This window comes from Branchiostoma floridae, chromosome 3 (genome assembly GCF_000003815.2).
Source record: "Branchiostoma floridae strain S238N-H82 chromosome 3, Bfl_VNyyK, whole genome shotgun sequence".
Lineage (NCBI taxonomy): Eukaryota > Metazoa > Chordata > Leptocardii > Amphioxiformes > Branchiostomatidae > Branchiostoma > Branchiostoma floridae.
This window is the reverse complement of record NC_049981.1, coordinates 12834441-12858948: the sequence shown is the minus strand read 5'-3', so window position 1 is coordinate 12858948 and position 24508 is coordinate 12834441. Positions and strand designations below refer to the sequence as shown.

General features: G+C 39.5%; 3 protein-coding genes and 2 long non-coding RNA genes across 7 annotated transcripts; 3 read left to right on the top strand and 2 right to left on the bottom strand.

The window, feature by feature from the left end:
• The first annotated feature begins 158 nt into the window (after window positions 1-158).
• On the top strand, window positions 159-2657 carry LOC118412332. Its single transcript, XR_004830754.1, has 4 exons — window positions 159-238; window positions 541-648; window positions 1044-1171; window positions 1934-2657. It is a non-coding gene; the product is annotated as an uncharacterized LOC118412332 (long non-coding RNA).
• A 119-nt stretch (window positions 2658-2776) lies between these two features.
• LOC118412334 lies at window positions 2777-4621 on the bottom strand. The gene is made up of 2 exons (XR_004830756.1): window positions 4014-4621; window positions 2777-3626 (listed from the first exon to the last, which is right to left on the bottom strand). It is a non-coding gene; the product is annotated as an uncharacterized LOC118412334 (long non-coding RNA).
• A 79-nt stretch (window positions 4622-4700) lies between these two features.
• LOC118412312 (tumor protein p53-inducible protein 11-like) lies at window positions 4701-9279 on the top strand. Its single transcript, XM_035815110.1, has 8 exons — window positions 4701-4773; window positions 5515-5684; window positions 6034-6092; window positions 6437-6485; window positions 6915-7029; window positions 7265-7319; window positions 7707-7753; window positions 7998-9279. The coding sequence occupies exons 1-8, from the start codon at window positions 4752-4754 to the stop codon at window positions 8159-8161; spliced, it is 681 nt and encodes a 226-aa protein (XP_035671003.1). The 5' UTR covers window positions 4701-4751; the 3' UTR covers window positions 8162-9279.
• A 421-nt stretch (window positions 9280-9700) lies between these two features.
• On the bottom strand, window positions 9701-18716 carry LOC118412296. Of its 2 annotated transcripts, none has more exons than XM_035815080.1 (12): window positions 18626-18716; window positions 17849-18048; window positions 17246-17380; window positions 16602-16746; window positions 15908-15995; window positions 14982-15059; window positions 14666-14823; window positions 13929-14008; window positions 13388-13463; window positions 12662-12757; window positions 11871-12025; window positions 9701-11051 (listed from the first exon to the last, which is right to left on the bottom strand). In XM_035815080.1, exons 2-12 carry the CDS (start codon window positions 18008-18010, stop codon window positions 10914-10916), a joined length of 1311 nt encoding a protein of 436 aa, XP_035670973.1. In that variant the 5' UTR covers window positions 18011-18048; window positions 18626-18716; the 3' UTR covers window positions 9701-10913. The 2 variants fall into 2 exon arrangements, with proteins under 2 accessions (XP_035670973.1, XP_035670972.1); XM_035815079.1 differs by having other exon boundaries at window positions 18554-18711.
• Window positions 18717-19909: 1193 nt separating this feature from the next.
• LOC118412320 (alpha-2,8-sialyltransferase 8B-like) lies at window positions 19910-24218 on the top strand. 2 transcript variants are annotated; one of them, XR_004830752.1, is made up of 4 exons: window positions 19910-19950; window positions 20715-20835; window positions 21410-22602; window positions 22974-24218. XR_004830752.1 is itself a non-coding variant. In XM_035815120.1 (2 exons), exons 1-2 carry the CDS (start codon window positions 22382-22384, stop codon window positions 23269-23271), a joined length of 519 nt encoding a protein of 172 aa, XP_035671013.1. In that variant the 5' UTR covers window positions 20998-22381; the 3' UTR covers window positions 23272-24218. The 2 variants fall into 2 exon arrangements, 1 of the variants encoding a protein (XP_035671013.1); XM_035815120.1 differs by lacking the exons at window positions 19910-19950; window positions 20715-20835 and having other exon boundaries at window positions 20998-22602.
• The last annotated feature ends 290 nt before the right edge of the window (window positions 24219-24508 follow it).

Sequence of the window (24508 nt, the reverse complement as noted above, 5' to 3'; positions counted from 1 at the left end):
ACATTTGATTCTTAGTTGACTTTATACTCGGTACATAGATCTAGTCTACTTGCAGATGAATATCTCTTTGTGCATTAGTTTATATAATATTTCAAGTAGGAAGAATAACATTCAATTCAGTCTGATTTTCACTGATCAGACATTTTTTATCCCTTTCCAGCCACAAGTGCCACAACACCCGCGGTTAATGTTACCATTGGAGCATCAAACACAACTCAACTGCCGAGCACCACCACCAGTAAGATTTTATCAGCCAGTTGTAATCGTACATGCATATTAGCCATATTCACTTGCTTCACATTTCCGTAACTATGAAAAAATTGATGTTTGACTGAAGTTCTATAAGAGATGCCCCCTTCATCGACGAAGACACTTTCAGCCATAAAGTACCAGTATGTCATGGATGTTATATTTTCAGCAGAATTTGTCTGTCAGTCGGCTCAAGAACGACTGAATGGACTTGTATTTTGGTCTGGTGTAGTTTAAAAACATTTTAGCCATGTTCACATGTTTACCTCAACGTTCGGTGTGTTGTTTAAGCTAACACAACACCTACGAATGCGCCACCCACCTCTCAGCAACGTAATACAGTCATTATGGCATCCACTGCGGCGACTACAGCTATTCAAGGACGCCCTATGGCTACAGGTAAAACTATACAGCTTGTAACTTAGTCATGCAGTAGGTTAAAATGTGTTTGAAAAAATCAACGACTTCTTTCAAAATTGTAAACGTTGACCACTTTTATGAGAAGCTTGGATATAGGAGGATTATTCAACACATTCAACCAATCTGTACTCACTTTGCTCACGTTTCGGTGTCTCTCAGGCACCTTCCTCAGAGCTTCTGACTGGAGTACTACTTCTCGCCGCTTTATGTAGCCGATGTAGGTGGCGCTTTTGCGGCGAGAACACAATCCCAAACGTGGCTACGTTTATATACCTCCTCCTCCAGGTTCATAACTGCGATTGACTTTCTTATCCAGCCCGCCCCCTTTTATGAGAAGCATTTGACATTTTGAGACTTTTTTGACATTCTAATAGGAGGAGGGATAGGTTCAGGAGGCATCGCCGGTATCGTGATCGGAATGCTTGCAGCTGTTGCTCTGGCAGGTGCTGCGGCGTACATCTTGATTCAGAAGAAGCCATGTGCAAGGGTACGGAGGACGGAGGTATGTGTCGACAAACGGTTGGTTTGAATTGAACTTCATTAAAACTTATCTGAATGCAAGTTCAACTGCACTGCTACAGTTTCTGTATATGGTACGTATACGCTACACAAATGTCTGAAAAAGTAGAAGTTCAGTGTTGTACAGCAACAAGGGTACACACAGGCACACGCACATGCACACACACACTCAAACACAAAATATATACACGAACTTGCACAAAGGCACACTCACACACACACTGTTTCTCAATCAATCAATCAATCAATCAATCAATCAATCGTTCGCATGCATCATATGTTGATGAGTGGCGGCTACAGACAGTTCAGACAGTTCTCGCCACGTTGTTCTACACTGTGGACAGTCCAGTCGGATCTGGGGACCCCCAGCTCCTGGAGTGTGTTGAAGACACTGTTTCCCGACTTGTTTATTGTGATTAGGACTCATTCAAAAAGGTGTAGAGTTTGTTTCTGATATATGCTGTACTGTTTTTGCTTGCACACGAACATTAATACACAAGCAATCTACACGCGCACACAAACACGCACAAATACCAATCACACACAAGCACCATCATCATTTCGGGTAAGCATCACACTCGAGCAACACACACACACACACACACACACACACACATCTACATACATGCTTACCCACATACACACACCGATACCTGTTGCATATTCTTCTTGCCTCACGTATTTTGTGGTCGCTATTCTTAAACATCAAATTAACCATAGTTATTGTACATCATTCGAATTCCAGAACCTTAATCTCAAGACTCGAGCCTAGTAAACACTACCAAGCGCTGAGGCCTGCCCTTCGACAGATCTTGCAGAAACACCAAAGACTTGATCAGATGTCATTAAGAGGATTTTGTTAAGTTAACATGTTCAGTTAAAGTTGAAATAGAAAATTGTTAATGAACAATTAGATTAAACATTCTGGAGTGACCACCCATATCTCTGTAACCTTCCTCCCAGATGAGCTGATATGCATGGTGTTTGAAAATTGTAGCAGTCATAAAAAATAAACATGACCCCCTGGGGAATAATCCTTGTATGCATAAATATGCATAAGGTTCCGAGGGCATGATTGTGCATACGTTTTTGAAACATTTTGCAGAACTCTTGGCACCTTATGCATAATGTATGATTATGCATGAAACTTGACACCTTATACACAATCATGCATACCCCTTGGAGTCTTTTGCATAATTATGCAAAACTCAAAGAACCTTATGATTATGCACAATTATGCATGTCAGGATTAACCCCTAGGAATAATTAATGGCTGGTAATAATGTTTTACATCAGTTTTACATAAAATTATACGTGATATCAGCCCATCTGTGTGTAAGGTCACTGAGATACGAAGGGCAACTCCATAAGTATAAAATAGACATCCAGAATCAAACTGGGGACATTATTACTTAGTTAACAAATATCTGATAGCCTAAGAATAACTTTGAATATCTGTTGGTTTAGAATATTTTTTACGTTGTTCTTTTTCTTGATAAGAGACCAGATTTTGGAATATAACTATTTGGTTGATAATTAGGTCAGTATGCAGATATCAGACTCAGCATAATATTCAAGGGAGAAATTATGTTATCTGTTGGTTTATTAAGTCATTTCTATATTCTTGAAATAAACGTATCATATTACACTGAGGTGAGCAGTACATACTCATCACTATTATATCACATTATAAAGGTGAATCACAATCAGTATCTTTGAACAAAAATATAATAGTATATTCATATCCATATCCAGCAGAATGTACTTGTAAAGGAAGTTGAAATTTTACATTGTATAACACTGCATATTTCTGTATAGGTCCTATACTGTAAACAGTTTCTGTTTTAAGTCCGGATTTTTCTACTAAGAAAAAAAAAAGATTTCCATGATGCAGGCAAATATGTATAGAAATATGTCATCTAAGTTTCAGACCAGGGAAACGTTGGTTCAGGGCAGTATATTGTCCATGTATATGTCCAATGAGGCCTGTGAGGTTTTGAAAACTTGCACCCCTGTAGACTGTTATGTACAGAGCTCAGCTCATTTGTTCAGCGTTCTTCTCTGAACCTTTCTCTGATCCTTTTCTTCTTTGTTCCAAAATCCATCTTTGAGACTGTTTTTCTTGACATTGATCTTGGCAAGTGCTTGGATTCGCTGCGTCTACATTTGTGCTGTTCTCTGGACTTGCATCAAATGACGGGCGTTTCTCTCGACGATTCTCTCGACGTTTCTTGTGCCTGTGTTGGGCAACTCTTTCCCTCACCTCTTTCCTCTTCTTTTCCAGATATTTCTTTGAAAGAAAGCAGGTAGGTACGTAAAGTGTTTGATGCCTCTGCCTTTCTCTCGCCAAGAACTGTCCGTCTTTCGCCTTCTGTCTCTCCCTGTACGCCTTTTGTATTTCCGCACGGCTTTTCCCCATGTCTCGGTGAATAGCAGTTCTGCAGAAAGACGGCTCAAATGAATAGTAGGATGTAACTTAAGTCTAGCTATGATAACAAAGGCATAGTTTACATGCATTGTCTCACTGATTATACCGGTCATATACGATTTACGTAATTGTTTATGTACTTATTTCCTAATCCATTTACACCGTCAATGCAAAAGATTGAGACTTGAACAATTACGACACCATTTTCACTGTGTACTATAGAACCTAACGTTAACGTTATATGGGCGTCGAAACCATGTATTCATTATAACGTACTGCCTATTAACGGACGACGTATTCTGTAACATAACCTGAATATTACGGTCTACAAACTTATTTGGAATGTTGGTTTATGTCTCGTTGAATTACCAAACACACAAGGACATAAGAAACCCACCTTACACGGCACGACGTCAGGTGTTGACACCTGCTGGAAGAAGGTGACCTGAAAAAATGGCGTACCGGAAAAAGTGATTCAACAGATGATTTCTCTACCTGATGATCTTGTTAACGGCAAAATATGTCAGCCAAACGGTCTACACTGAATATTGTTCAGTTCTGTTTAAAGGGTCTTTCGGCTTTTAGTGAAATCTTGTAACGGAAGATTTAAACAATCGGATCTTATGTAGCTTTAAACGGATCGTTCAGGCGTTTTGAAAATAATTTGATGCTTTGCAATTGTTCTTTTGGGTGAACATATGTACACCTGTATTTAAAGTAGTGTAGACTTGTATTTAAAGTAGTGTACAGCGGTTACCGGTAATGTATCTTATCGTCACATGATTTAGGAAATTTTGTCTTCATGGGACAAGATTTTCGTATATTTCGATCATATCTTTTAGCATTAAGGCGGGGTTGTATATAAATGAAATTTAAAGCTATAGGAAAATTTCCAACAGAATACGTGTTAACGTTAATTGTAAATCAAATCGCAATACACCTAGATACAGTATGAAAACCTGTGGACAATTTTACAATGGTCGTTGATAAAGCCCACACGAAGACAAATGTCACTCACCATTTTGAAATAAATCGTATATTCCAAGCCCTTGCCTCCCCATATACTGTTCCGAATGTAGTAGTCTAAGTACATGACTACGTCATATCCGGCCGAGCGGACGCGGAAAAAGCCAATATGTGCGCTGCAAAGACGCCAGGTAACGATCTATTACATCATTTTCTACCAAAAATCGGATATTTTAGTAGGATCTATAGAATGCTATATGATCTCCAGACATGCTACGCCTGAGATGGGTAAAGAATCTTTAAACATCCCCATTCTGCTGGCTACATCAGCTTTCGTTTAAGTAAACGTCACCGGTTACTGCGCAACCCGGACTAATGTTTCCTCTCCCAATGCGTAATTATCAAATGTGGGATCATTTTCCCTGGCGAAACAAATATATCCAAAGATTACTGTGGATAATGATTATCATAGTGTTTTGTACGAGAAGGAAACAATAAGCGTCTAGCTCACCGGCCGCGGTTTTATTTTCTACTTTGTAGGGTATGTCCTTAGTGCTGAAGTGTTTTCATCAGAAGAATGAGTAGTCATTGGTGGGCCGACCAACTCAAATTGTGGGGGACTGAGCTTTGTGTACAAAATACCACATGCATGGTTGGGGAAACATGTTGTGGATTAAAAAGGTGGCAGAAAGCACAAGTTAAACCACAAGCTGTTTGTGTGTGTGTGTGTGTGTGTGCGTGCGTGTGTGTGTGTGTGTGCGCGTGCGTGTGTGAGAGTATGTGTGAGTGTGTGAAGGGGGAAAGTGTGTGCACGTATTTCTATGATAAATTTTTGTCTCTGATTTGGAAGGACCAAAAGCAGGATGGCTAAAGGGATCAGAAGCCTACCATCTCTGATTGCCTTTTTCCTCCTTTTTGCTCTGCCTGAACAGATAAGGAAGGTTCCTTGGACCAGACGACACCGTCCACAACACCATCCTCCTCCTCCTCCCCACCCCTCCTGCTGAGGAAGGAAAGCTGTGGAGATCTTCAGTCTCGTCTTAAGACACGTAAGATGCTGGGGGTGGGGGAGGATGATGATGGTGAGATACACCGCTCCAAGGTAATAATCTACATTTTATAGTGTCTTCTTCATGCATCTGATAGACTAGTGTCTAAAAACTAGCAACAGTTTGTCTATACTGTTCATACATAAGCCATAGACACAGCTATAATGTATAACATGTAGGTGCCTGGGATTTTTTTTCGTTAATTTTCTAAAGTTGCAGTATATTTTGGGGTAAGTTTGCGTTGTCTTGTAAACAGCAGTACCAATGCAACAATGCAAGACAAACATATGATTGTTCATTTTGTAATGAGTTTGCAAGAAAAAAAACATGAGACCACTGCAAATATTTCATGATTTACAGTAGCTGATTTCTCATGATTGGCATTTTTCCCTTTTTCTGTAGATTAGCCAGATCTTGGGACGAAGTGAACATCTAAAAACCCGACTACCACCCGGACTGAGGTTGGTGCTATGTTACCCCTTCAACATTTATCCTTAGATTGTGATTGATTAATCATCTCTTTAAAATTAATATTCATTTATGATGTAAATCAAAATGTCTTTTGGCTGGCTTGTGCACAATACTTTGGGTACATACAATTTGAAATACGGGGTCACAAGCCTAAACTTAAGTCACTCATGTCTTGAAATTATCAGTCTAGGAAGCATAATGCATCATAGTTTGTCTGGCCAAACAAAATTGTGGAACTTAGGTGACACAATGGTAGAAAGAATGTCAACATTTTGGTAATCTTTCAGCCTATTCTACATGGTCATATACATGTACTAATTACAATCCCTGACAGGACTTGGCAGGTGCTGTCTGCAGCGACCATCACAGCCCTGGCCTTAACTGTGAGTTAGAACTTAGATATCATGGTCATGAAATCTGCAGGCACATTGGATGTAAGTGTAAGATGTGCAATAGTATGGCATGGCATGCAATGGATGGATAAAACAGATGCATCCCACTATGAGCATTGTTTCTCAATCCTGAAGCTTTCCTCATAATTATTAAGTGACTCTCATTTCATCAGAATGCAATACCAGCCAAAATAACATTTTCACTGTATTTCGACTGCAAATACAAAAGCTATATATGAATGTCATGTGTATGCGAAACTTCAGAAGGTAAACTTGTTGAAGGAATCAAATCAGGCTCTCGGTGAGAAGAGCAGGTGTGCTGTTAAATAATTCAAGAAGCATCATGTTCCAGGACTAATCAGAGGATGATTGCTTTATCTTATACCTTGATTAATACTGATGATTGTTGTTATTGTTCAGATGTTGGTGTTCCCAGACACTGCTACACAGACAGTCCTGTCAACCAGTGTGGCTGATGTCCGGACTGGCAGCTGCAGTTCCCTCAATGGTCGCCTCCATGGCACTGCTCTGGCAGGTAAATTTTAACTTTAAAAAAATCTAAATGTTATGTCTCTGTACAGATTACAGTTTCCTGTGGTTTAGACTAACAATGCACACTCAAGCTTTTCTAACAAAAACAATCCATCCTATGTCTGCCCAGAACACATCAAACATGCAAACTTCCATTTGAATGACCTTTTGTAAGACTTTTATCAATGAGTGACATGGCCCTTTGTTCATGTGATGTAAATCCCTTCTGTTCCTTGCAGCGGTTGCACTTCTGCTGTGGAGTGCTGCAACTGCACCTGAGAAACTGCTCATCAGGTAATATAACTACAGACATCTGTGTATGTTCTTTTTGTGCCAACTCAAGGATGGAGGCCCTTTTCACCCTAGCTATATGTTAGCAAATTTAGCAATGAAGTCTAAGTATATCATTAGATAATGATATGATTATTCACCTTGGTGTATTATTGCAGCCAATAGGTACCCAATCTGAGTAAAGAGGCTGTTTAATGTTGCTCAAACATGGGACCCCCATTTTATGTCCCTTACAAAAGACAAAAGCAATTACTTGCAACATGTCCTCAGCTGAGACAACCATAGGATTGAATTATAGACTTGTACTCATAACGGGCACGTGAACCATCTGTATCTTCTCTTCTCAATCCATATACAAATTGCTGATATTTGTGTTTAATTCTACCAAAGGTGGGGCTTGTTAATGGAGGCCAGTTTCCTGCTGTTCCAGGCTGTTGGTAAGTCATCAATTGTGATGTAATGTGAGTCACAGTAATACACGTATGCCCTGTAGTACCATCATGTATGATCTATTTCTGTATCCTATACTGTTAAATGTATGGCTTGACTTTTACATCTAAGGGCAAGCCACAATTTGCATGATGAATCTAAGGGTCAAGGGGCAGGGAGAAACCATGAAATGATAGTGAACATAATAATGGGGTGAAGTATGCCATCTCTGCTTTTGTTTTGTTTGTCCAGCCACAGAGATGTCAGTGTGGGGCGAATCAGAGCGACCAGGACTGTCCTGGGCCCCGGTGGTGCAGATAGCGCGACTGCTGGGTGCCATGACGTCCATGGTGTTCTATCGCCTGACGGGAGCCCCTCCTCGCAAGCCAGGCACCATTAGGGACAATCAGGACTAGGGAAATATCAGAGGCCCCTATTGTAGGATTCAAACAAAAATCAGTGTTTTTGATAATTTTTTCACACAAGTTAAATCTGCTTCAACACACATTAATGAGAGAAATTCCCATGGCACAATTATGATGCTGTTGTGCTGAACAAACATGTTGAAAATTGGCCATAGGGTTTGATTAAAACTCACCTTTGCTTTATGTATAGTCCGGAATATCACACTTTTTAAGTTCTATTCATGTACAGGTCATCTTTTGGCCATAGATAAACACTTGAAATGAGAACATAAGAAGCTGTTAGGAATACAAACATTGGACAAAATTTTCTTTTAAGAGCACCAAAATCTTACAGAAGGGGCCTTTAAAAGTCATAAGACCTTCATAAATAACCTAGTCTGACTAGAAACTCACTGACTAGAGATATTGTGCCAGTCAAGAAACTGTGGTTGCTGTAATGTTGCTGTGTATATATCGTATAGTATATATTTATACAAAATGTCATGTACATGTAGCTGATACAAGAACCAGATAGCTACCCTGTTTGTTTATCTTTCTGGTATATAATACAAGATATATTGACAAACACCTGTTATTTATAGAGCATACTTCATGATACCTTAATGTATTTCAACCTAGTAGGTAAAGATTATATGAAATAAAGTACTACACTTTCTGGTTATGTGCAACAGCATGTAATATCATTAAATTGACATACACACATTTGCATTAAATATGCATACTTGTCCTTTGATCGAACATCACACCATAAAAAAACAACCAAATCAATCGTTGAATGTTATAGTGACCATGGTCACCAGTTTGGAACCCAGAATGGCAGCTTCAGAAAAACATAAAGCTGTGATCAGTGTCAAATGAAATGATGTGAAAAACTGTGAAAGTTCTTTAAAAATACTAAGTAATGAGTTGTGAGGACCATTTTAGTCCTAATCTCCTGTCACTGTTATAAACATTCACCTGTATAGATGACCAACTTTAGGCACATGACAAGCAAGATGTCGTTGACTAGAAATTATTACATGGTTGTACATTTGTTGTAGGATTACTTATTTCCTTTTAGTGTTTATATGTTATAGAACACCTAATAAAAAGTCATTATGCCCAACAAAGTTTGTTCCATGATCCTGATGAAATATTTGAATAGCTACATGCAACATAATAGACCCCGCTTGTTCAGAGGGCTTTCAACTTACAACAATCACCAAGGTGTAGAACTCTATCTTCTCCACAATGAATGCAAGTAAATGCACACGTACAATTTTGCAGTTAAAGCCGCATTGGAGATAGCAGTCAAAAGCTCATGTTTCAAAGGTAAAATCTTGTTTCTTTGGCAATGTTTGCAACAGGCCTAACTAAAATTGGCATAAATCCGTTCTAAATGCTGTATTCTTGAGAATTCCTGTAATATTTTTTCCTTGACAAAAGCCTATAGAAGTTATAGTATCTGAAATACTTAATTTCCTCATCTGAAAGATTAAATTTTATATAATCTAAAATAGATAATCTCATGGAAACATGACAAACTCTTGATTGCTATTTTTCTGATTTATTAATTAAAAAGAGCTACAACATTGATACTTTTTGTAATTTTCATATCAAGCCTGTTGGCACACATTCAAATGAAATCAATGGTCGTTTCCAAGTTCATTACTGAGATCACTGTCAAAAATTATGCAACATTATCAACTGAAAATGTACGATTTATGGAATTGGTTTTCCAGTTACCTTAGGTCTACATTACATACTAAACACTCCAAACATTTGCAAAGTTTTCACTAATTATTAATTTTTTTGGTAAATTCTTCCTATAACTGGTTTGTATCACCTTTTAAATATTATACAGATCCCAGATTTCACTTTTGGAACATTGAAGTATTACATAATTACTATACAGAATAACATAGTCCTTAATGTACACAAAAAAGAGTTGTAGTCAAAACCATCAATTTGGTGACTGACGATCACTTTCCACAGGACAATACTGACTGGTTCACTGTGTGACAGCTAACAGATGTAGTGTGTAAAAGAACCAGTTAAAGTTGTCCTAAGGAAGGTGACAGACGGTCACCAAAACGTCAGTCTTGAATAAAACACTTTGTTGTGTACAAAGACTTTTGATACCCAGTGACATACCAACCTGATGAAACTTCACCTGTATACAAGTTGCAGACATACGGGCACACATGCATATGAATGCACCAATGTCTGTACACATGAAACATTCAATCCTGCCTGTTTTCAAAATAGAGGTGGGTCAAAATACTCCATAATGTCTTATCCTTTCCACAACATGAATCAACTTCACAAAAGTATGTTTGTTAGTTTTTCTAGTCTACTGCTACAATAGATGGTTTCACTCTCTCCAATCTCTGATAATGATTAAAAACATTCCATATGTGTTGATTGCACGTTTAAACACAAGCACACAACTATAAACTATGTCCACATTTTCTGAAGACCATGGAATGATGAATGTCATGACCATGGTATTCCTCACTGAGAGGTTAGAGTCTGCGGAAACACAGTACTGTAAATGCAGAAATTTTCACAAACTTGAATGCATTTACAGTACAGTACAGTAACCTATCTAAGTAACCTATGACTATAGACTTTACTACCCAAAGTGACGAAGTCCATGACTTTGAATTAAAGAATTTTCACAGCCATGGAATTCACCACTCTAATGATGCATTTCATGGCCATGGAATTCATTGATCCAAGGTTTCCATGAACGGGTCTGATTTCACCATCGTGCCAGTAGATCTCCTGTGTTGATGCGAGGCCTGGGCAGGTCTCCGAACATCTGGGTCCCGTCCTCCTGTACACTCATGGCCAGCGCCTTCATACTCGCCACCATCTGTTCTGGGTCTTGTATGGAGCTCTGAAATCAACATATTGTGTTATTTATCATAATATAAGAATTCTAACATTCAGGAGATTTCAAAGTCAAGGCTGCTGAAAGACACTGAGCATGCAAAAATATCGACAGATTCTGTTTCCATAACATGCTTAGTGAGCATCAGCCACAGAACATTAGATGAAGTCAATACTGCAGTAAAATGCAAATCTCTGTAGTAAATGCACAATATCAGTGGCAATCCATGTTACACAACTAACAAGTCTAAAGAGTTCTTGCAACAGTGGCAAATCTGGACATTGGCATTGATGTTAGAACAATCCTTTTTTTTATTAGAGGATACCATACTTTTCAACTTCGGGTGCATTTTGTATGACATAAAAAGAACACAATGGGGTGTCTTCAGCATCACTCTACTTGGTCCCAGACCTCCAGCAGTCTGGCTGGTACTGTGGGTTATACAGAACACATTGTGTATATATAGAATACAAGGTGGAGTGTTCCTTATTGCCCGAGGTACGACCCAACCGTAGATAGGATTACCTGGAAGGTGATCTGACCCACGGGAGGGCTGGGACCAAGGGCGATACAGAATACACCATGTTGTATTTTATTCAATGACATATGATACCAACTAGTGAGAGCAAACTTAAGTTTATCTCAATCAATGTACAGTTGAACAGCTGTTTGAATTTTTGACAGCACTGCACGCAAGCGAGTTCTTATCGTTCAAATTGAAGTATGGAGCTCCGGCACTAACAGTAAAATAAGGACCAGTTGGAATATAGTATACCAATATGGAATTAAATACAGCTTGAGTATGATATAATATTATCTATTTACCGAGAAGCCAGTGTCCTCCTCCTGTACGTGCGCTATCCTGGCGCGGGTCATGAAGGGCATGTCCATGGGGAGGGAGGAGGCGTACAGTCTGTGGTCCAGGTCTGGGACAGCGGGCAGCTCAGACACGGTCGGGTAGTGGTCTTCTACTGGCTTGTCTGAGTCAGGCAACAAGGCAAACATGTCCACAACACAACACAACACTGAACATAGCATCATTAAAACATTCTACAATGTAGCAAAATGAAATCCTGTCACATACAGTCACGAAATCATACCAAAACTATATTATACACACCTTAAAAACTTGTCATTTACTCTCAAGTTTGTAATATAGCTGTACTAACGGTGGAATCTGGACCATCTTTGAAAAGCAAAAACTATGACTGTGAACTTACTAAGGCTAGGATTTAAAAATTCCAGAAATCATATGTTTTGTAAAATCATAAACCTCTAAACCATTACATCATGCCAACAAGCAATCTTATACTATTTGAAAAATATACATGCAAAAATATGCATAGTCGGTAGCAAACACAAATGCTCAGTAAGATACACAAACAACAGCCACATTTTCATTGTCTTTTTTTATCAGAGCAAATTTCTGGAAGGTTTTAGGTAGTTTAGAACAAGAAGGAGAATACAAACGTGAGACAGATTTTGTAAGTCTGGTTCTTGAGCTTTTCTTACTGAATCAAAACGCTTTTAGAAGTCCAGTTCTGGTGCAGTATACAGTACACAGTGCTACTTAACACACAAGAACAGTCTGATCCATAAGAGACTAACAGACATACCTTCCACCCTATCAGATGTACCAGCTGCAGCACTAGCCTTTTCCATTTGGCCTGGTGTAGATGGCTGTGGTGTGATGTCATCAACTTCAAACAGTACTGTAAAACACAAGTGAAAGCTCAACATTTCATCATGGGTACATGTAGACATGATACACTACATTGTTCAAATACACTTTTTTCTTTTCTAACATTCATTTGCTATATAATTGCACAATTGTTTTAAAAGTTGTGTTCTTTACAAGAAGGGTGAGCATATTTCCCCAAACATAACATGTCTGAATTTGTTACCTTCAGCAATACCATATGGCACTTCCTAGTCAATGGATGAGAAGATTTAATGAAAACTAGGTACTCATTTCCATCTGAGTGAAGTAATGCAATAAAGTGCCTTTCCCAACGACACAAGATCAGTGACATGACAGGATTCGAACCCAGCACCTCTGGGTACTGGGGCAAACACCTTGCTGTTACCCCACACGACATTGACTGTAGAAATGTTGAATTTTGCTCCACTCTTGTGACATTCTATTGGGACTATTTGCCACATAAGGCTTGTCTGGATGAGGGTGTATTAATACAATTACATTGTGAGTATCTTAGCTGTGTTTACAGACTGTGGTCTTCATCTTTTACAAGGTAATATAAAAAAAAACATTTCACAACATAAACCCAACTAAAATATAACATAGGCTACAAAAAAATATCCCAAAACAAAGAATATCTTACTGTCTGCATCTGTGTTTGTGCTGGAATCCCATGATAACTGGTCTGTATTGTCTTGCCTTGGTTTACTATGTCTGACCTGTACAGGGCAACAACATACACATGTTGGAGACTAAGGCTACAACACACAGACCTAGGCATGTTCATGTTGGACACTATGTACAGGCCACACAATACAGGAACATGTGTGGTAAACTAGGCACTTAACAGTAGTTCACCTTTATCCACATGGTAACCTTTATCCGTTGTTTGCAAAAAAAGATATTTAGGGGAATCTAGTCGACGGACGTTGGTTTGAAATTGCCATATTTTCATAGCACTCCAGTCTGAAACAGCTGTTTGTCGACTTGATATCCCTAAATACTCCGATTTTATATACAACGGATAAAGGTTACCCCGTGGTTAAAGGTGAACTAGCGTTACATGCTAAAAACATAAACTTTTTTAGATACATATTGGAGACTAGTACTACATTGTAAGAAATCTACAAGCACCCTTCTATGATTCAGTTCCCACCACAGCAGAGAAAAGCATGTAAACATACCTGTGCTCTCCGACCTGCACCTGGGACTTTAAATACTGGTGGCCTATGGGGCTTTACAGCGGTCTTCTTAACAATGGCTTCTATAGATAGAGATATTGCAAAAACTTTGAATGTTATTTTAGTTCTGAAAAGTCAATGTAAACTCCCTCAGGCAAAGCAATAAGAAACTGCAATTGAACATTAAGAACACCAGAAGAAGCTCAGGTTAGATGTCTTGCTTTTCGTACATACTACTTAGTATGGTAATCACATATAGATCTATGATGAGAATTTCATACGTTTGGAAGTCGACTAAAGATGAACTTAGAGATCAATCAAGCAAGTCAAAAACAAAATCAAAGAGCAGTGTGAACAGAAGAAAACAATAGAACCCATTGAATAGAACAAAAGCTAATTTCAAGATGATTTCCGTTTTTTTTTCCAAGACTGTTGTTCTATTAATGATAGTTTACCTTTATCCGTAGTGTAACCTTTATCCATTCTTTTTAAACACAATGCATTTAGGGATAGCAAGTCGACAGATGGCGGTTTCAAACTGCAATATTTTGAAAATGATACAATTTGAAACTATTGTCCATCAATTTGATATCCCAGGATACCCTGTTTAGCAACACAACGGATATAGGTTACCATACGGATAGAGGTGAACTAAGGTTACACAAAAATTAGTATATGGCGGTAGAATAACACTTACAGTAAGATTGGAATGAATTCACCACTATTTCACCACTACTCACCAGAAGGTGCTGCCTTCTGAGTACTAGCCTGAGGAGTAGCCTGGCTCTCAGGCCCTGTGGAGGGTACATTGGTACTTGACTCTATACCAGACTCTGGCCTCAGGGTTGTGGCTGACTGCTGGGCTTCAAGCTTTCTCTGGCCAACAGCATGGAGAACACTAGAGAGTAAAAAAACTTTTTCTTAATTTCTAACATTTTTCAAAATACAGCAAGATCAATAACATTACAAAAATGAAATGAAACTTGGACTGAGTTACAGTTGGAATCATCAAAATGTATGGAGGTATCAAGTGTGAACTGTTAAGTGCTCACTTACCTGAGTAGCCGAGTTTCATCCACCAATGCTCTCTTTTCCAACTCTTCATATTTCCTTTGTTGTTCTTCAGTTACTCGCCTAGTGCAAACAGATAATTGTTTACTCTTAACATGGGCTTCTTTCTTACTATTGGATTTCCTCCAACTCATTTCTAATGTAAGATACTTAAAGAGAATAACAATTATAGCCAGGAAGTACACATGTACAACGTCCATGCAGACAATGCCCATGAACTAACACATACATGTAAACTTACCTGTCTTCGGTACAAAACATAGCACATGCAAGTAATACACCTGTCTTTGGTGCAGAACAAATTCACTCACAGGTAAACACACCTGCCCATCTTGCTAAACTTTATCTACAAACAGATGAACATACCTGTCCTTGGTACTGAACACTATCCATACAAATGTTAACATGTCTGCCCTTGGTATTGAACACTATCAGGCTGAGTACACATGTTAACTGACCTGACCTTGGTGCTGAACACCATCCACACACACATAAACACACCTGTCCTTCGTTTGAACACCATCCACACACAAATAAACACACCTGTCCTTGGTACTGAACACCATCCACACACACATAAACACACCTGTCCTTCGTTTGAACACCATCCACACACAAATAAACACACCTGTCCTTGGTACTGAACACCATCCACACACACATAAACACACCTGTCCTTGGTACTGAACACCATCCACACACACATAAACACACCTGTCCTTCATTCTTATCCACACACACATAAACACACCTGTCCTTGGTACTGAACACCATCCACACACACATAAACATACCTGTCCTTGGTACTGAACACCATCCACACACACATAAACATACCTGTCCTTGGTACTGAACATCATCCACCCACCCAAACAGTTTATAACACCGGAGACGTATGAGAGTAAACTGACCTGATGGCTTCCTCCATCCTTGCCTTCTGCTGTTGAAGGTAATGAGAGAGCCTGTGATGAACCTCCTGACGGTCAGCTGAACAACTGTCTGCAACATAAGAACCCATATCCGCACTGCAGAGGACTTTTTATGTGTTTTACAGATACTCAAAGTACGGTTAATGTTTGAAGTCTATTGAAATCATGGCATAACTATACTCAGGGAGTGAAAACTTATGCAACCTAAATGACAATGTTGCAAAACAGTGATCTTACAATGCAATTCTTAGCTGTCAGTTATATGCTTGTTTACGCACACTTGGTATTGGTAAGCAACATACAACACAATATGTACAGTGTGGTGAGGTGTATGTGGGGGAAACCGAAAGATCACTAGGGTAATGGACTGTGTAACATGTAAAGTCCATAGACTGTAAGGATTGTAAATCCACACTCAGTCAACAGTACCAATATTGAACTTATTGATCAAGAATCAAGTAAAGCCCACAGAAAGATCAAGAATCAAGTAAAGCCCACAGAAAGATCAAGAATCAAGTAAAGCCCACAGAAAGATCAAGAATCAAGTAAAGCCCACAGAAAGATCAAGGAAGCATTCCACATCCAGTTTGAAGGTGCCAAGCTGAATGACAATGTTGGCTGTGAGCTGCCAGTTGCACATTTATATAATATATTATAGGAAAAAGGTGAATTTTACCTAAGACTTCTGGACGGGTGGGTTCGGACATTCCATCTGTGCCAGCTGCACCTACATCTGGCCAGTCTGCACCTGACAGGACCAGCTGGAAGGCAGGTGAAAAGTCTACAGACTGGTCACCTGTGGGAGAAGATGGCGGGGATGTCTGCAAAACAAAACATTTCATGGTGATGGATATGTGTGATGTCATGGCTAGATATGACTAAGCACACAGGTGTTTACAATACATGCCAGAATGTATACCCGAGAGGGGTATAATCTGGTCTGAGGGCCTATAATATATATATTGTTATGTCTGTTATACTGATAACTAGCTTTAATGTTTAAACATTTCAGACTTCAGTACATGAAATGTGTATCCTTCAATGAATTGCAGAAATCAGCTAAAAGTTCCTCATAAAAACATATCAGAAGCGTTATGTTTATTGTCTATCTAACGTTATATCTATTCAAATTTTTACTAAAAAATGCAATTAACCAGACGATGTGATTACTATAACAGTTAACATGATTCCCTCCCCACCTTCAATGGGAATACTCTCTACCTTGGAGCTCTAGAATCAAACAACCACAGGGTCCTCATTAATGCATGATAATACATGCACAGTCATGTCCAACTCATCGGCATACTCTGGATAACTCACCTGCATTTTCCTACTGACCAGCACAGCCCCAGTGGTTTCATCCACCCTACAGGCATGTGTTCTCAGACCACAGTTAAGACATTGTAGCACCTTCCATTCACCTGCTGACGTCTCCTCTGTCAAAAATGGGTATTTCTATAACGGCAAAAATATGAGAGGGATATACAAGTAAGAGTACTTCCATAATAATCAGAGTATTCTAAGTACTGATGAAAAAAAATTAAAAGAACACTTTTGATTGAATCTTCACTGGATATAGCTGCGGGCGAATGTAGGTCTATTTATCGCTATGCTCCCAAAAAACAGACCTACAGTCGCCCGCGGCTACACTGGATAGTTTTAAAGAATACTGATGTGCCCAAAATTAGGTGTGATAGGTCGTTTAGTACAATACAAAAATAATCAACTGCTGCCATGCCGCGTGCCTGCGAAGATGGTGTGTTACGTCGAAGGGCGGTTGTACCGGCTATATAGATACACTACAGTAGTACAGTAATGTGGAGATTTCAAGCGAGCTCGAGGGAGTGAGGGAGTGAGTGATAGATACAGCTGCAGATACTAGTACCAGGCATTACTGTTCTGTACCCAGGGAGTGAGACTTACCACTGTGACCCCCGCTAGTCCCAGGGTTGCCTCTGCTGTGTCCTCACCACTGAAGACATCTGTGTGGGGGGCCGACGTCAGAGGGTCGGAGGTGTCGGCAAAATCTAGTGTCGCCTCTCGAATCTCCACGGACACGTTCAAACACCTACAAGACAGCCGCATGGTCACGGGGCTCACTTACACCAAGGACTTACACGGATCTGGAAATGGACAAAAATATGGTTCAAATATTTCTGAAATAAAGTAGTGAAGCAGGCAGGCAAACTAAAAATTAATTAAAAATAAAAGGATCACATCATGATCAACACACTAAGCTCACTTAATAATATCACCTTTTAACGTTATAAAATGGATGTTCAAAGTGTATTAATGGCATTGATAGTTAGAAGTAAAACTACTAAAAGGATAAATGATTTGTCAAATTGTTCTGGATGGATTGTCCAAACATTTAAGTTATCTCTAAATTCTAATCAATGACAAGAAAGGCGAAAAGTAAGAGTTTACCGCTAGAAAGGTATTTCAACCATATCTCTCCCCTGAGCAAAAGTTGACTAATCCAAGATTACCCTTGCAGAAATAGACTATTCCAACATTGCTTATAACTCAGTTACATCACTCACGTAAAGGTGTTTACATACGCTACATTTATACGTTATAATATTCACGCTGCCAAACTACAATCAAAAGAGAAGGCTGAAAAAATACCTAATTGTTTTCACGTCCCCATAATGAACGGTTGACCACTACAACAGTCACAAACAGCGAGTCAGGACCTACCTTTCAACACTGAAAAACATCATGGTCTAAATCTTTCTGCCAAACTCGCCTGGAACTCGTTCATCGTTTACTTCCGGGTCATGTACAACATCAAGAGCGTCCTCATGCGGAAATGCTGTTAACTGCTCAGCATGTTTGGATGACATATCGGCGCATGCAGTGATTTCCACCCATTTGGAGAATTTAAAAAAAAGTGGTCCGGAGACGGTCAACTTAACTAGAAAATAATGAGAAAATAATAGCCTTGAACGTACATTTTAACGTTACTTGTAGGAGTAGAAATGAAGTAAGTTAACTGTGGTTAGGTTACCCCAGTTGGATGACTGTCTTTTTTCGCCATATGTGACTATTTTTCCAGTCTGTAGAGGATGTCATTCATAAGATTAAGTTGCTGTGGCCTTATGCATCAGTAGATGCCATACTTTGTACCTTTTCCAATTTTTCGCAATAAAGTTATCATTCATTCATGACGAAACTGATTTCGGTTTGCCCTTCTTGGTTCATCCCATGCCATAAGCATAAAGTTAACTTTATGTGGGCCTGCATACTTTTTAAAAGATTCTATGCGTAGGCTAGTTTCATATGCCTTATTAAGTATACGTATTATTCACGTGATAGCCTAAAAACTAATTGAATTGTACATAATTCTCCAAGATTTGACGTTAGTCCCATCGTTGATTTGATTGTATGAATAACATCCGTGCGTGCATAAATTTTCGGCCATTTTCGAAAGTTTCCGCACTTTGATCTTTATAAATCATACAAAGCAGCTGCGAAATAAGCAAATATGTGCCAATTGTGTGCAAATTAATTTTTGGAAAAAAATATCGAAAAACGTCTACTTACGTCGTAGAATGCCAAAGTCAGTCCGAAAGTGAAATAAGATGTAAAAGAACATGCATTTGTTGAAAATGAAGCATCTTTCATGCTTTTGTTCGGTTTGTACCATATTTTGTGTATTCGAATTCAGTCATTTGTTCAACCTTCCAGACCAATTAGCTATACATCTCATATCAGAGGCAACTTTTTTCTTAGCACGCTCGCACCAGTTTCGGGGTTCCTATGTGATGTCATCCATACAATCAATAAATCAACATGGTATGTGTCGTTGTTGGGACCCCCATGCAGCCCCTCTAGCTCTCCTTCATAATCAGCCAAGTCTGCCCTTGTGACCCTTCGGCTTCGTTGCGACAATTAAGCTATTTAATAAACAGTTCAACCGGTTTTTGATAGTCATTGCCCTGAAAATGGGAAGGTCATTGCGCAGCCTAGACGCCACTTTAATACTACTCGATCGGGTAAAGAACCTCAGCTATTTACAAGCGGTCAGTTTATCTTGTGCACTTTTTCGGTTCAACGTTTACTATATTCAATTTGTTCATTCCGATAAGGTTCAGTTTGGGTAAGAACCTTTATAATGTTGTTTTTAGTTGTAAATATTTGAAGTCAGAGTAACATGGGCGAGGCAGCGTAATTACCACGTCAGCTGAAGCGTTACAGACTATAGGTAATCTGTGTATTCTGTATATTTTGATGCGGTTTTAAATCAAATTAGTATCATTGTTCCGAAACCTTGCAATGGATGTTGATTTAATCATCATAACGTTTCTTGTCTGTAAATTCTAAACTCATTTACATGCTTGTTTGCCAATATGCAGTGACCTTTCGACACTGTACTTTTGTTGCGTCACGTCAATAGACTTAAGATTGTTGTTCAAGCGCTTTGACACATTCCTGAATATACATGTATTATGGGTAAACTAAACTTTACTTAACCAACACCAAATTTTCAGCCGACTCCGTCAGCCTTAAGCTTGCTCACGGAATGGACCCGTGAAGTTACAGCAGACGGGTCCATTCCGTAGACAAGGCTGACGGAGTCGGCTGAAAATTTGGGGTAAGTCCCAATCAATTCTAGTGTTGGTTAGGTAACGTTTAGTTTATCCACAACGTCATTTATCAACACAGATGAATTTTCATGCTAACATTCTTAAGTGGTTTCTTACTCTTGGAGGAAATCCCGTAATATGTCTTGATTTTTCTCTAGAACAGTTATAACTTTTATTGTTTAATTTCTTCTGATTGAAAGCTATGGCGTCAAGAAATGATGGCAACGAAAGTTGGACAACCCGTCAACTAATCCGACTCACGGTCATTTGTGTAACATTACTTTCAACATTTTACATACTGCTATGGGCTGTGCCATTAAGGTAACAGCGTTTATTAAATTTATTTTTTATTTATTCAAAATGCAGCAGTACATTACACATGCAGATCTATACACAGTCACAGCACTTGTATGATGTCGAAATAAACTGTATGATAAGTGCCCGATTGTAGAAATTTCAAAGAAAGAAACGTACAATAGAATAGAAACAAATTTTACTATTATTTTATATTTTTATTTTATTCACATACATTCATTTAATGAGCATTAGACAAAAAGCACAATATTAGCTTATAAACGTCTTCTGCGTACTATTATCATGTGTAGGCTAGACAATGGAATACTTAACATCAACTTATAATACTCATTAGTAGATCACCATTAAATGTCTCGAGAATCACTTATACCTAAAATAATGAATCACAGGACTATTGTGTAGGCTTGAACGCTCCAATGCAAATAGGGACACCAACATGGCTATCAGCTCCTGCTTGCTTTATGGATATGGAGTAAGTAAAATGATTCATACCTATCAACTACATTGCAGTTATAGACGCAAATGGCGGTCACGTTATAGGAAGATACCCACATTAATGTATTTTGCCTACAATACTCAGAGAATTATTACAACTCGCTTTTGCTGTCCCGATCACCAAGACACGCCTGATGCCAACTCCGACTGTTCAGTCGGCTCAAGGCCCATCAAGAGTATTTGGGAACTTGGTGGCAGTTAAAGTCAGTGATGCCGATAATAACCACACGAGGGACGCCTATCCGACTGCTCAGCCAACCCGAGATTGGGTGTTTGGAAACCTGGCGCCGGATTCGCCATGGCAGTTCAACGATGAAGCTCTGAGAGAAGTTAGGTCAGTCAAACTTTACATCTTTTCCTTTAGCTTTACTTAATTATATATTGTTGTAAGGATCTTTTATCCTGTGATAATCCATAATTGCAATACTAATGTCTTGTGTACGGATTAACAAAAACATTTCTCGCCACTTCGAGCTCGTCTTGACTTATGTTACAGTCACATTTTTAAACCGATGCCCAACCAGGCAGTTTACGGGCTTATATTTTGCATTTTAGAATATGGATCCCGGCGAAAAAGACGCCGAATCTAAGCCGTACCGTGGGCCCGATCTAGCCCCAAAATAGTCCGGCAGCCACTGGGATCGGAGCCCCACCGAAGGTAAAAAGGGACAACACGATATGTTCATATAAACTACCCGGCGGGCATTGGTTCAGAGATGTAACTGTAGCATGATCTGTCAGGCCAAAACCATCTACACCGGTACCCCCCAACCTTGCAAAGATGACTCACTGAGGCATCACTACAATTTTGTCTTACAGAAATATCACGGCGAGGAGGCTGAACCTTGGGGCTCGCTTGCAGGAGCATAGGTGGGGAAACGCCACAAAAGATACTGCGCTTCCCATCGGTCACTACAACGCATGCGCTATCGTGGGCAATAGCGGGGTTCTCCTCGGCAGCCGCTGTGGTCCGGAGATCGACTCCAAGGATTACGTCATCAGAATAGACCTGCCTGTTCTCAGAGGGTTCGAAAAAGACGTTGGCGGACGGACCAACATGACAGTGGTCAACTTGAAAGCGCCCGGTCGACTGGCCCAGTCCTCACGTTTCAAAAATAGGTCACAGGACGTGTACGAGAGTCGACTACAAGACGTGAAAGATTCGGTTCTTCTTGCAGATCACAGATCAAAAGACAAGATCATGGAGGCTCTAGGCGTGTATAAACTACCACTTACAGTGTTGACTACAAAGAATAGACTGCGGAATGGTGTTATGTCGTAAGTAGCTGTTTTATCTATCAACAATGAGAGATTGAGAAACCTCGATACAATCATGTGAAATCCAACATCACAGACACTTTCAAGCATGCCATGACCCCATGCTTCGCAATATTGTCCCAATTGCTTAGAATGATGCCTTAAGGAGTCTTTAATAATGGTGTCAACTTCAACCTAAATTATAGGTGTTACAAGAATGAAATCCCCATCATTTACCTCTCGTTAATTTGGATTTTTTTAACGCACAACTTCCCAAATGCAAAGGTCAAAGCAAGCACTACCCACTAGGCTATTTCATCGGTTCTGACTCAGACAATGCTGGAGATGATTAACCTCCTTTTCTCGTTTCTTCTTGTTACCTTCTGAACCAGGATTGCATCCAGCGTTGCCAACAGGTCGATGGGGCGGAGTCCCACTATTGGACTCGTGACTGTCCTGATGGCGACGGCGTTCTGTGACCACTCTTACGTATACGGATTCTTTCCCTTCATGAAGGACATCAACAACGTCCCCGTTCCCTACCACTACTATCCACATGACAAGGTCTATCCCCCATTGTACAATAACTTTGACAAAAAACACAACGTGAACCGGGAATACGAGTTTCACAGGGATCTGCATAGACGAGGGGTTCTGAAGATGCATCTCGGTCCATGTGATAAACGTTGAGCTGTTTGTTCACCTGGCAAATGCCTGATCATCGTCGCTGATTCCAGTCAGGCACGCCGCTTGACTGTGTCGAGGAACTTCTTTCTCCATGAGATTTCACGTCGTAACAGTCACCGGTAATGATTCGCAGCGGCCCAAAGGTTTCTTTAAAATATAGTAGAAGTAGCAGAGAGGCAGACATGAAGAACGTAGCTCGTTGTATCTTAGCTTAGGAAGAGAATAAAAGGTCAGGAAGTTTTACTGTAGTTGTCACTGGTGTATTCCTGATTGGCGAGACTGAAGGCCATTCCTCACACCCGTTCAGCCAATCACCTTGCCAGCCTATCACATGTAGCAACATGATTGGCTGTTAAATTTCCCCTCCAACTATAGAGGAAATATCTAATTGGCTGACAGTCGACTACTACTTTCACATCAAGGACAAAAACATGGGCCAGTATACCAGGATCCATACTTGTATATAGTTATCAGCATGAGAGAATATTGGAAACCGAAGTCCTATCATTACTTTTCACCCAACTTATCAAAATTCACTAATTTGAACTTGGTAATGGAAGTAAAGTAGATAATAAAATGAGTTTTATGAGCACTGATTGTTAGCAACTTGTTGCAAAGAAGATGTAACATTACAAATAAGACATTTCATGTAACATTATAAATAAAATGTATACAAGACAAGTGCCGCAACTCCTTGAATTTTTGGGGGAAAATAGCCATTGTCAGTAGTCTGCCAAAGCAAGGAAAATTCTAGCCTGGTATCCAGCCGTAATATAGCTCCCAAGTCTCTTCTCTCCTAATTGCAAAGAGGAGAGAAGAGACTCGGGAGCTATATTACGGCTGGATACCAGGCTAGGAAAATTCTGTGTGGGCTTTACAGAGATGGCAGACTTTACCTCCTTCACAAATGGACACATGCACACATACATGTATGCATACATACATACATACATACACACACACACACAAACATACCAAACAAGTGCTTTTAAAAAAGCTGGCATTTTGCCAATGTTTGCGTGTGTGAACGTTTTTTTTCTAGTTATTAGAATGTCATATAAATAGAACAGAGTAACTAAACCTGATATTGGCGCATGGAGAGATTCACATATGTGCCTGAACTGCAGCAGATCTAGACGCCACCTGTTAAAATTTGCGTGAACTGCAGCAAATTTCACTACACATTGCCTGTTTTTGAGTGAGCTCTGTTGCGGGGCATTTTTAAGTTGTTTTTTTTTAA